The 12,720-nt window shown below is 42.4% G+C and overlaps 1 protein-coding gene across 1 annotated transcript in view; it reads right to left on the bottom strand.

Moving 5' to 3' along the window:
• Positions 1–12,720, bottom strand: part of MROH8 (maestro heat like repeat family member 8) — a 55,623-nt gene that overhangs the window by 26,274 nt on the left and 16,629 nt on the right. The window contains exons 6-10 of the mRNA XM_044263067.1: positions 12,429–12,573; positions 9,104–9,199; positions 7,145–7,249; positions 1,773–1,908; positions 105–223 (exon numbers count right to left, since the gene is read on the bottom strand). Of these exons, the coding sequence (XP_044119002.1) occupies positions 105–223; positions 1,773–1,908; positions 7,145–7,249; positions 9,104–9,199; positions 12,429–12,573 (601 nt within the window). The remainder of the gene's footprint in view (positions 1–104; positions 224–1,772; positions 1,909–7,144; positions 7,250–9,103; positions 9,200–12,428; positions 12,574–12,720) is intronic.

Below are 12,720 nucleotides of genomic sequence, written 5' to 3'. Positions count from 1 at the left end.
AAAGTGGTTTTACATTCTCATGACAAAATGTATGAGACTTCTGGTGATTTCCCAACCTCTCCAACATTTCAAGTTGTCTTTATAATTTTAGTCATTCTGATTACCTGGGCAATTTTGAAGGGACAACTGTAGAACCGTTTAATACTGTAGAGTTCGAGGAGTTCTCTGCACTTTTTCATTGCTCTTCTCAAGCTTGGGTGATTTTTCTTCTCATAACTGATATCTGAGAAGAAAACATGAAATATTAATACTTTCTGGTTTATTTCTTTTTTTCTTTTCTTTTCTTCTTCTTCTTTTTTTTAATTTTGCAAGTTTGGTCAATCCCCAGGTTGAAGTGAATCCTAAGATCTCTTTCCTCTTATCTTTCCCAGTTAGATAAAAATGCCTGGGGGACGGAGTGTGTGTTAGTCTGAAGGCTGATTTTTCCCCTCTGTTGTCAGACAATATATAAAAAAGTCTGAAAGAAAAAGAGAAGTGTTTTTTTTAAGAACAGAACTTTTTGAGTGATTTGGAAGTACAACAATGCCAAACCATTCCGCCAATGGTGAGGACTTTTGAGGGGTTTCCTTTGAAGCTCACGTCCCCATAAAAATCGTAGTTTTGCAGGGTCTGATAATTCCAGTACTAGAACTCTTTCTGTGTCCAGTTTTGCTGATTAATGAGTCTGCCAATACTCTGTCACGGTGCTCTGTTTTCATGTTGTGTTGTGACTCATGTTTGTTGGAAATTTATTTATGGGAAGTCTTTGAATGCTTGGTTGGGGATACTGTCTCTCCAACTGGAAAATACACTCTTTGGGGGAAGGGACTTCATCTGTCTTGTTCACCAAGGTGCCCCTAAGACAACAAGTGTTTCATAAATATTGGTTGAATGAATAATCAGTTGTATTTCCTTGGCTATATGTCTGCGTACTCAGAGCTGCCCAGAGATGCAATGGCTATTTTGGGAATCATAGAGCTTCCTTATCCTTGGGATGAGGAAGCCCAGGCCGGGCAACTACTTGGTGGGGGTAGATTAGACTGAGACTCAAATGCTGGCAGGACACTGGGCTAGATACCTTCTAAAGTCTGTCTTATGTGGTGGGGGAGTGGGGGCGGCCAATGATTCATTCCTTGACCACAGTGGCCCTATTTCTATTTTTCAAACTCCTCAAGTTCATACCTCTTCCTCCCTCTGCTCGATATGCTCTTCTTACATCTTTACCTGGCTGAAGGTATCCTCAGAGAGGCCTTTTCTGAATCCCACAACTAAATGGGATTCTTCCTCATGGCCCCCACACTTCCCTTTTAGCACTTATCTTTGTTTATGATAATAGACTTATTTGTTGATTCTTTGATGGTTTGATTCCCTCACTAGACTCTGTTTCATGTAAGGATAGGACCACTTGCATTCTGGTTACTGTCAGATCCTGAGTAAGCACTCAGAAAACATTTGTGGGATAAATAAATAAAAGAAGGCCCAAACGATGGCAAAAACTTCTTCTACTTCTGACCAAACTAATCACTCCAGTTTGTCCACAGGGCCATATGTTTGGCTGCTCCAACTCCACGGCCACGCAGACGGCCGATACTGATGGGTCTGATCTGGTGTTCTGATTCTGATCATTAAGTCCGTGTTCCTTTATCTCTGCCTGTGGATGATGTACCTTTCTCTTTACAAACTACCATAAGAAGTCCTTCTAGAAGGTGGGGAATAAGGGCACAAAGAGGACTGGTGCTTGCACTGTGCTAGAGGGTTGAATCGGGGCCTCGCTGCCTTCAGCAGAGCCTTACACTTCAGCCTCAGGGTGATACGCAGCAGGTAGTGCGTGCCCTCTGCGGCCTCCTCAGCTACCTGCTTCACTGGGTCCCCGCACAGTAGGGCCATCAGAGCCACTAGGTGCCCAAGCCTTTGGAATCGCAGTGGAAGCTAGTTGGGAAGAAAAAGAAGAAATCCCATTAGCATGCAGGTGCATCTTATGCCTTAGATTTGAATTCTTTTTTTTTTTTTTTTTAAGATTTTATTTATTTATTTGACAGAAAGAGAGAGATCACAAGTAGGCAGAGAGGCAGGCAGGGAGAAAGGGGGAAGCAGGCTCCCCGCTGAGCAGAGAGCCCAATGCTGGGCTTGATCCCAGGACCCTGAGATCATGACCTGAGCTGAAGGCAGAGGTTTAACCCACTGAGCCACTCGGACACCCCTTAGATTTGAGTTCCTGAGAAGTGATTCCACTTCTCCCCTTGACTCAGGAAAGTGCAAGAGTTACATTCAGCCCCTGGATTTCTTTAGGGTAAATACTTAACATGCGTAGATAGACTATGTACATCAGATGGTATTAAATAGGACAGAGTCCAACCTAAATAGCAATCTGAAAACTGAAAAAGCTTTATATATAAAGATGTTCACTCTAAGAAGATTAAATTCTACTTTAAGAAAACCACAAAGGGGCACCTGGGTGGCTAAGTGGGTTAAGCCGCTGCCTTCGGCTCAGGTCATGATCTCAGAGTCCTGGGATCAAGTCCCACATTGGGCTCTCTGCTCATCGGGGAGCCTGCTTCCCTCTCTCTCTCTCTCTGCCTGCCTCTCTGTCTACTTGTGATCTCTGTCTGTCAAATAAATAAATAAAATCTTAAAAAAAAAATACAAAACCACAAAGCTCTAATTTCTTGTTTAAATTGATGACCTTCCCATGTGTTCCAAATGGAATAAAAAAGCTAAAACCTGTTATTTCTATTAACATTGTTTTTAAATCAGATTTTTCAAATGTTAGAAACAACGATATGAAGTGCTCTTATCTGCTCAGACCTAAGGAAAAACATTTTAAAGTGGTGCCATATAGGAAATGATTATATTTTGATTTTGTACTAGTTAAAAAGTGCTAAATTTAACCACATGAAATTATTGTTTACAGATTAGGGACAAGGGCTGATGACAGGATCCAGTGGGGCTGTGACTTCCAGATGCCCTCAAACATACAGTACTTCTAAACTCAACTCTGGCCAGAAGCTATTTTGCTAGCATATCAGAGTAATCTGTATTTTCATAAGTGATTTCTACTTTTTTTTTAAAGATTATTTATTTGACAGAGATCACAAGTAGGCAGAGAGGCAGGCAGAGAGAGAGAGGCTCCTCATGGAGCAGAGAGACTGATATGGGGCTCAATCCCAGGACGCTGGGATCATGACCTGAGCTGAAGGCAGAGGCTTTAACCCACTGAGCCACTCAAGCGCTCCTGATTTCTATTTTTATAGACCTCTTTTTTAAAAAAAACAACACATTTTTATAAAAATGAAAAAAAAATAGGGGTGCCTGGGTGGCTTGGTCAGTTAAGTGTTTGCTTTGACTCAGGTCATGTTCCCAGCCAGGGTCCTGGGATCAAGCCCCAAGTAGGGCTCCCTGCTTAGCGGGAAGCCTGCTTCTCCCTCTCCGTCTGCACAGTACCCCTGCTTATGTTCTGCCTCGCTGTCAGATAAATAAATAAAATCTTTTAGAAATGAAAAGAAAAGGGGCACCTGGGTGGCTCAGTGGGTTAAAGCCTCTGCCTTCAGCTCAGGTCATGATCCCAGGGTCCTGGGGTCTAGCCCTGCATCAGGCTCTCTGCTCAGCAGGGAGCCTGCTTCCCTTCTTCTCTCTCTGCCTACTTGTGATCTCTGTCTATCAAATAAATAAATAAAAATCTTAAAAAAAAATGAAAGGAAAAGAAAAAGATATTTATTCTAGGACTGTTTTTAAAGACCACATATTGGAAATAACTGCCCAGTAGTAAAGAGAACTATGATATAACGACTCCATGAATATAACCATTAGGAATCAAGTATCCCAGGAATTTATAATAAGGTGGGAAAATGTGCTAGTTTGCTAAGTGAATAAGTTGGAGGCAAACTTGACGTGCATCATTTAATACAATATAAAAAATTTGTTTATTGATATTTTGCTTATTAGGGAAAAAAGAAATATAATTTAAATAGTGAAAAAAGTAAAAAGAGTAAATGTAAATTAACAAAGACAAACTAGAAAGTGAAGGTAGCAAAGATAAATGTTATGAATTTGGTTAGCGTGCAGAATGCACAATCATTTGCTCAAGGTAGGTCCCAGAGCTAGGCTCTGAACTTTCTCAGGGCTGATGTGGAGTTACATACTGTGTCTCATATAATATGATTCACACTGCCCATAAGAGAAGTAGCAAACACCAGGCAGAGGAAGCACAACTGTTCCTGGGACTGAAGCAAAGAGAAATTCCTTCTGTGGCTCTTTGGAAAAACGGACTGAGATATTGTGAAGAGTAGCCTGTTTCACTGATTTACAGTCAGCATAGCAACACCTACACAAAGCTGTGTAATGTCTTCCGCTCACAGATACAACCATTCATCCCCTCGACAGATACTGAGTGTCACTTATGAACCGGGAATGGTTATGAGAGCGACACGGTCGCAGCACTGTGACCGGCACGGTGGATACAAGCTGTGAACAAAAGATCACATCCCTGGTCGTGGAAGGGATATTCTAGTTGGAGGAACACAAAATAGCAAAGAAATAAAATTTATTATGTATTCGATGGTCATAAATGCTGTGTAATAAAAAAAAAATGTACGGAAGAAAAGACAGGAATTGCAGTTTTAGAATGATGAGGGAAGACCTCACTGATGTTGAAAGCAGGGACTGAGCCCCGTAGAGATCTGGGAGACCAGCATTCCGGGCAGAGGGAACGGCAAGCAAGCGCGAAGAGAAAGGACCGTGTTTGCTGTTTCTGGAGGAATGAGCAGGTTGGGTTGGCTGGAGCAAACAAGAGCAAAAGAAATAGGAGCTAGATGAGGCTGATGGTATGGCAATATAGGCAACGCTTGAAGGATTTTGGGTATTTTTTCTGTGGAGAGTTGTGAACAGAGAAGGGACATGAGCTGACCCATGTTTGTTGAATGCATCTCTTCTTTTTTTTTTTGAAGATTTTATTTATTTGACAGAGATCACAAGTAGGCAGAGAAGCAGGCAGAGAGAGAGGGGGAAACAGGCTCCCTACTGAGCAGAGAGCCCAATGCAGGACTTGATCCCAGGAACCTGGGATCATGACCTGAGCCGAAGGCAGAGGCTTAACCCCCTGAGCCAACCAGGCACCCCTGTTGAATGCATATTTGATTGAGCATCTACTGTGTGACATAGCTTGTGCTAGGCACTGGGGATGTTCTGGTGAACAAGACAAGGATGATCACCCATGGAATTTACATTCTCTAAGAGAAAAACAGGAAATAAATAAGGAAACAAACACAATAACCTCATTCTAAGAAGCCTTAGGAAGGAAAGAGTGATGAGACAGAGTGTAAGCATAGATCTGTTTGTAAGTAAAGGCCTTTTTGAGGTGGAAACACTTGAACTAAGCACTAAAGAATGAGGAGTTAGCTATGTGAAGAGTTGGGGAAGGTCATTCCAAGCAGAGGAAGTAGTAAGTGCAAAGGCCAGGAGGCAGGAAGAGCTTTATATGATAAGGAATAGAAAGGAGGCCAGTGTGGCTGGAGTAAGTCAGGGAGTGCAAGGAGGCAGGCAGGAACTAGATCATACAATACCTTGTATTCTAGGAACAGCTGAAAAATCACTGGAGCAAAAGAGTGACATGGGTTTCAAGATGATAACTCTGGCATGGGGAGAACTAGAAGGAACTAAAGTGCACACTCATGCACAAGTGTTCTCAGAAGGAATAAATAAAATTGTTAACACTGCCTATCTCTGGATGATAACAACTCAATTAAGCCGATAAAGCTATGGACCTTCCAGAAAACTCCAGAAGACTACACCACACAAAATTCTGCCTACAGCATTCCAGATGTTTATAGACTCCAACGGCATCTCAGTTTAGCACCTTTTTTTTTTTTTTAAGAAACAGACTTTTTTTTTTTTTTAAAGATTTTATTTATTTATTTGACAGAGAGAGATCACAGGTAGGTAGAGAGGCTGGCAATGAGAGAGAGAGAGAGAGAGGGAAGCAGGCTCTCCGCTGAGCAGAGAGCCCAATGTGGGACTCGATCCCAGGACCCTGAGATCATGACCTGAGCCGAAGGCAGCGGCTTAACCCACTGAGCCACCCAGGTGCCCCTCAGTTTAGCACCTTTAAATTAGCAGATCTCCCTAGGAAGAAAACTCTAAGGAAGATGTTCAGGGCCTAGGGAAAGATTATATAAAAGAGGGAGTCATTTAAAACTCATCTTTAGTCTGCAGCCAACATTAGAGGTGGAAAAATGTAGAAGGAAAAACAATGTGATGACAGAATAACAGGGTAGTCAGTGGTGGCTAGAAGTTGTTTTCATGGACTAAAGAGAGAAAAAAGGAAGTAGCATAATTTGAGGGACTGAACTTAATTCAGTAAGGAGGTGGAAAGTTTGGACGTATGTCCAGTAGGAGAAATAAGAAAGTTAGAGGGGATGCCAACCTTCTAATAAGCATGACTGTTAGAATATTTATATCAAGGACAAATTCTCGAAGGAAAATTAGCATTAGGACCTAGAATTCCTACCCTACCAACTTCTCTTGCAATTCCCAGGCCTTATTATGCAGACTGGAGAAATGATGGCTGGAGCACAGGAGAAGCTCTAGTGCCTGGAAGATCTGTTAGGAAAGAGGAAAGAGACTCACAGATGAAGAAAGGAATAGATCCAGAAAGGAAGAAACTCTTTTGAGAAACTCTTTTCAGAAGGTATGGAGAAGCATTCAGAAGAACTGAGAAGCGAGAGAATGAAAGAGACAAATGACAAGGTTTAAAAAGAGGAGCCCCAAAACCCTTCTCTGTGAGATGCTAGGAGATATTTAACTTGATTTACTTACATTTGTTGCTGGACTTTGTTACTCCAAATACAACACTGCACAGAGTCCAAGCCACTGGGGCACCTCAGATATTTTTAGGTCACATTTATTCCTTCCTTCATTCAAAAATATTTACTGTATTGTTATGTTCCAGCTCTTGTGCTAAGCAACAGGGAGGCAAGGTTAATCAACATAGTACCTAGCCTCAAACTGCTCAAATTTTAGAGGGGCAGATACGCAAATAATGCTAAGTGTCATGGTATTATCTGGGGCACCAAGTGTATCACCAGTTTGGGGAGTCACACAGTGGAGGGGAAATAGGCAGTAATGGGATGGCTTTGGATCCTTCCTCCTGAGTGACTGACGGGCTGCTTACCTTCAGGTTGAGGTGTCCAGATAAGCACTTTAGAACTTGAGCCATGCTGGCTGTGGCCCTTTCCCGCTCATGGTCATTGGCTGATTGTAACCAGGGGTCCATTTCCTGTGAAAAATAAAGGAAGCCTAAATGATTTACCAGGAAGATTTGGGATAATGCCTTTGTTCTGCTTTGAAGAAAATGTGGAGAGAGAAGGTCCACAGGTCATCACTATATCTGAAAATATCTTCCTAAAATGATAAGCTAGTTGGGATTAGAAATGAAAGTGGTGGGAAGGCAAACAGATTTGGGATCAATGGCCTGGCTTCCAAAGAGGCTTATTTTCCAGACTTATTTTCTGTTCATCCCACTTTCTTCAATTATTTATCCTATTCTCCTGTATGTTTCTAGTTTTCTGAAATGTGCTTTGGGAGGAAAGAACACCAATGTCACGTTATTAAAGAACTCTGAGGATGGAGAAATTGCATCGGCCTGCAACAGTCTGGGAAGAATTCCTGGAGAAGGTAACATTCACGACTAGGATCTTCGTAAAGGTGCCATTTTGTGGCCCCATGTGGCCAAGAAAAAAACTTCTCCTTTCTGGTAAAAGGAAGAGTTTGAATTAAGCTGCCAATACAGAAAAATATAAGGCACAACTGGACAAAGGGGAGAAACCCAATCTGGCTGGAGTGTTGATGTACAAACAGAAGAAGAATGAGAACTAACGTTAATGTCAACTGTGGCAAAGATAAATGTCCATCTACACTTGGGCACAGATGATTAATAGTATTTTAAAAGGTTATTCCTTTCTGGGATATCTGTATCTTAAAAGGGGACAAGACAGTAAGACGCTTGAAGCGCAATGAATGCACTCTAGAGAAAACATCTCTAATGACAGAATGGCATATGCTGGAAAGGGTACAGGTGGGGACAGGCGGTAATTAATGACCTTGAATTCTGCCTGGAGGGCACCTGCCTATTTACTCACTCATGAGGTGACCCTGTTCTCTGGCCACTAATTGAAACCCTTCTACGCTAGTAAGCAACAGGAATTTAAGGAACAATAACAGCAACCATTAAACCACTTACTGAAGGTCATTTATTCAATACTCACCATAATTATTATCTCAATTTGAAAATGAGATAAGACTCTGAGAGATTACATTCTTTGCTTTATACCCCAGGAATGGCACAGAGTCAGAATTGGAAGCCAAGTCTAATACAAAATTGATAGCTGATACTTTTTTTTTAAAAGATTTTATTTATTTATTTGACAGAGAGAGATCACGAGTTGGCAGAGAGGCAGGCAGAGAGAGAGAGAGGGGGAAGCAGGCTCCCTGCTGAGCAGAGAGCCTGATGCGGGGCTCGATCCCAGGACCCTGGGATCATGACCTGAGCCGAAGGCAGAGGCTTTAATCCAATGAGCCACCCAGGTGCCCCGATAGCTGATACTCTTAACTGCTGTACTCTTTTTTTTTTTTTTTTAAGATAATATTTATTTATTTTAGAAAGAGAGAAGTGTGTCACTTCTCTCTGGGGGGAGAGAGAGAGAGGGAGAGAATCTCAAGCAGATTCCCCACGGAGTGCGGAGCCTGACACAGGGCTCAATCTCATGACCCCGAGATCATGACTTGAGCTGAAATCAGGAGTCAGACACTTAACCAACTGTGCCACCCATGCACCCCTATGCTAGCTCTTTAAACTTAATTCTTCCACATTTTTGAAAAATTTATCTCCTTGACAGAGAGAGACAGCGAGAGAGGGAACAGAAGCAGGAGGAGTGAGAGAGGGAGAAGCAGGCTTCCCGATGAGCAAAGAGCCCGATGCAGGGCTTGATCCCAGGACCCTGGGATCATGACCTGAGCTGAAGGCAGCGGCTTAATGACTGAGCCACCCAGGTGCCCAACTTCCACATTTTTCTTCTTCCACTTTCACGAGTTAATAGAAATAGTTTCCCTTTTTCTCTGTATCTTAATTTACCTTAAAAATGGTGTCAAGATTTTCCAGATGTGGGTCTTTGACTACCAAACTCTGGAGCATCTCAGAGAATGCTTGAAATGTCTGCCTGTAGAGACACTGAAAAGGCACAGGATCAGTGATGTCCCTAGCCCCCACCATCATGAAGTTCCCCAATTCTATACATTTTTTTTTTTTTTTTTGCTTCTCCACAGTTTATTTTTTCTTCTTTCCAAGTTTTTTTTTTTTAAAAGATGTTATTTATTTATTTGAGAGAGAGCGAGAGAGAGCACGAGTGGAGTGAAGGATCAGAGGGAGAAGCAGACTCCTTGCTAAGCAGGGGGCCCAACGTGGGGCTCAATCCTGGGCCTCTGGGATCACTGCCTGAGCCAAAGGGAGACGCTTAACCGACTGAGCTACCCAGATGCTCTTCTTCTTTCCAAGTTTTTGCTTAAATTCCTGTTAGTTAGGAGCATCTGCATGGCTCAGTTGGTTAAGTGTCTGCCTTTGGTTCAGGTCATGATCCTGGGGTCCTGGGATCGAGCCCCATATTGGTCTCTCTGCTCTACCTGTTTCTTCCACTGCCTGCTGGTCTGCCTACCTGTGCTCCCTCTCTCTCTGTGTCAAATAAATAAGTAAAATCTTTAAAACAAACAAAAATCAGATTTTTTTTTAAAGATTTTATTTATTTATTTGACAGACAGAAATCACAAGTAGATGGAGAGGCAGGCAGAGAGAGAGAGGGAAGCAGGCTTCCCGCTGAGCAGAGAGCCCGATGCGGGCCTCGATCCCAGGACCCTGAGATCATGACCTGAGCCGAAGCAGTGGCTTAACCCACTGAGCCACCCAGGTGTCCCCCAAAATCAGATGTTTTAAAGAAAATAAACTCCTGTTAACAGAGTATAATATTAGTTTCAGGTATAGAATTTAGAGATTCATCACTTATACACCCAACACCTGGTGCTCTACAGTTCAGCATCTGCTTCTTGGTTTCCTCTCTCTCCCCACCATGTTCATTTGTTTTGTTTCTTAAATCCCACATAAGAGTGAAATCATACAGTATTTTTCTTTCTCTGCCTGGCTTATTTCACTTAGCATAATACTCTCTAGCTCTATCCACATCTTTGCAAATGGCAAGATGTCTTTCTTTTTTATGGCTGGGTAATAGTCCATTGTGTGTATGTGTGTATAATATTCACACCACTTTATCCATTCATCAGTCAACAAACACTTGGGCTCCTTCCATAATTAGGCTACTGGTGACAGTGTGGCTGTAAACATCAGGGTGCATGTATCCCTTTGCTTTAGTGTTTTTGTTTCTTTTGGGTAAGTTGCTGGATCATAGGGTAGTTCTATCTGTAACTTTTTGAGGAATGTCCACACTCTTTTCCTGAGTGGCTGCACCAGTTTGCATTCCCACCAATTACAATGTACACTTTTAATTAAAGCTCTTATCTTGCGACTTTACTCAAAAGCACAGAACCAGTGTGAAAGTACTGGTAGGCAGTTTGCGAGCTGAGGTGAAACAATATATTCATTTTCTTTTCTTTTTCTTTTTTTTTCTTAAGATTTTATTTTTAAGTAATCTCTACATGGGGCTTGAATTTCCGATCCAGAGATCAAGAGTCACATGTGCCACCAACTGAAGCAGCCAGGTGCCCCACAATACGTTCATTTTAAATGGACACCTCAGCATTACTGGGAACACAGTTAATGATTCTAACTACATTTGCGAAGTTAGTTAGGGTCATCAAGATAGTTTTAAAATTTGACTTGTGACTCTTTCTGACATCTTGAAACAAAGGGGAATAAAGTCCCCTTTGGCAACTGCTTTACCAACCAGTTTATTAGCTGCAGAAGAAAATCAAGGCCTTTGCATTTCCTCTTCTCTGCCTGAAAGTTTCTCCTCCAGAGAGACCCATCTTCTCTTTTCAACTGTCACATCAGGAGGACTTTCCCTACCACCCTATGTACAAAAGCCTCCCAACCACAGTACTCTTTGTCTCCGCTTTCCCTGTTCAATTTTTAAAAAAAAATTTTTTTTATTTGAGAGAGCCATAGAAACAGAAAGCATGCGTGTGAGCAGGGGCAGCAGGGGATAGAGAGAGAGAATCTCCAGCAGACTGCATGAAGAGCAGGAGCCTGACAGAGGGCTGGATCCCAGGTCCCTGAGATCATGATCTGAGCCGAAGTCAAGAGTCAGTTGCTTAACCAACTGAGCCAACTTTTAATATAGCACATATTACCAGCTGATATACTTATCAGTGGTTTGTATGTCTACATTAGGATATAAGCTCCCCAGGAGAGAGAGGTTACCACTGTATTTCTGTTGCCTCTCATGATGTTTAGTATATGGTAACTCTAAGTATCTGCCAAGTATATGAACACTCTCACCTTATTTTTTTTTTTTAAAGATTTTATTTATGTATTTGACAGAGAAAGATCACAAGTAGATGGAGAGAGAGGCAGGCAGAGAGAGAGAGAGGGAAGCGGGCTCCCTGCTGAGCAGAGCCAGGAAAGAAGGAATGAAGGGGAAAAAAAAAAAAAGACAAAGAGAGGGTGCACCTGGTTGGCTCAGTTGGTTTAAGCATCTGATTCTTGATTTTGGCTCAGGACATCCCACCACAGGGATACGGGATGGAGTCCCATGTCGGGCTCAGAGACTGCTTGTCCCTCTTCTTCTGCCCCTCCCTCCCCTTGTGCACATGTGTACGTGCTCTTTCTCAAATAAATAAGTAAAAATCTTAAAAAAAAATAATAGAGAGGGCCGCCTGGGTGGCGCAGTCAGTTAAGTGTCTGACTCTTGGTTTCAGCTCAGGTTGTGATCTCAGGGTGGTGAGACCTATCAAGCCCCGCATTGGGCTCCATGCTCAGCACAGAGTCTGCTTGAGGTTCTATCTCCCTCTCCCTCTCGTTCTTAAATAAGTAAATAAATAAATAAATAAGAAAAGGAAAGAGGGCGCCTGGGTGGCTCAGTGGGTTAAGCCGCTGCCTTCGGCTCAGGTCATGATCTCAGGATCCTGGGATCGAGGCCCACATCGGGTTCTCTGCTCAGCAGGGAGCTTGCTTCCTCCTCTCTCTCTCTCTGCCTGCCTCTCTGCCTACTTGTGATCTCTCTCTGTCAAATAAATAAATAAAATCTTTAAAAAAATTTAAAAAAAAAAAGAAAAGGAAAGAGAAGAAAGGAAAATAAAGAGGGGGGAAAGCTATTTAATTTAACTGCTTATTTTATTCACCAGACCTCGCTGAAATGACTTTTGGCTAGTTCCACAAAATTAAACGCACCCTCGAAGGGCCATGATCAGCTGACCCTGTGAATGACAAGTTAGTAAACCAAAGCAGGAGTTACCTCTGTGTTGTAGGACCCACTTGGCATGATTTCCTGCAGCTGGATAAGAGTCGTTACAGAGGGCAGAGTCATTATACTTTTCGTAATAAGACTGAACAAATCAGCTCGATCTTCAGAGCCAAATAGCAAGTGGACATCTTGGTAACTAAGAAAAGACAGTTTAGGAAAAGTAATCTGGGAAGACTTTGATCTGACATTGGTAAGCAGGGGTTGAAGGAACCCAAGAGGAAAGGTGGACTAATTGGTGTGTAATTCTGATGGAAGAGACAAAGGGCGTGCTTCTTAGCCTGCT

Source organism: Neovison vison, chromosome 8 (assembly GCF_020171115.1).
Source record: "Neovison vison isolate M4711 chromosome 8, ASM_NN_V1, whole genome shotgun sequence".
Taxonomy (NCBI): Eukaryota; Metazoa; Chordata; class Mammalia; order Carnivora; family Mustelidae; genus Neogale; species Neogale vison.
The sequence above is the reverse complement of the archived record's forward strand: the minus strand, read 5'-3'. Positions and strand labels throughout refer to the sequence as shown.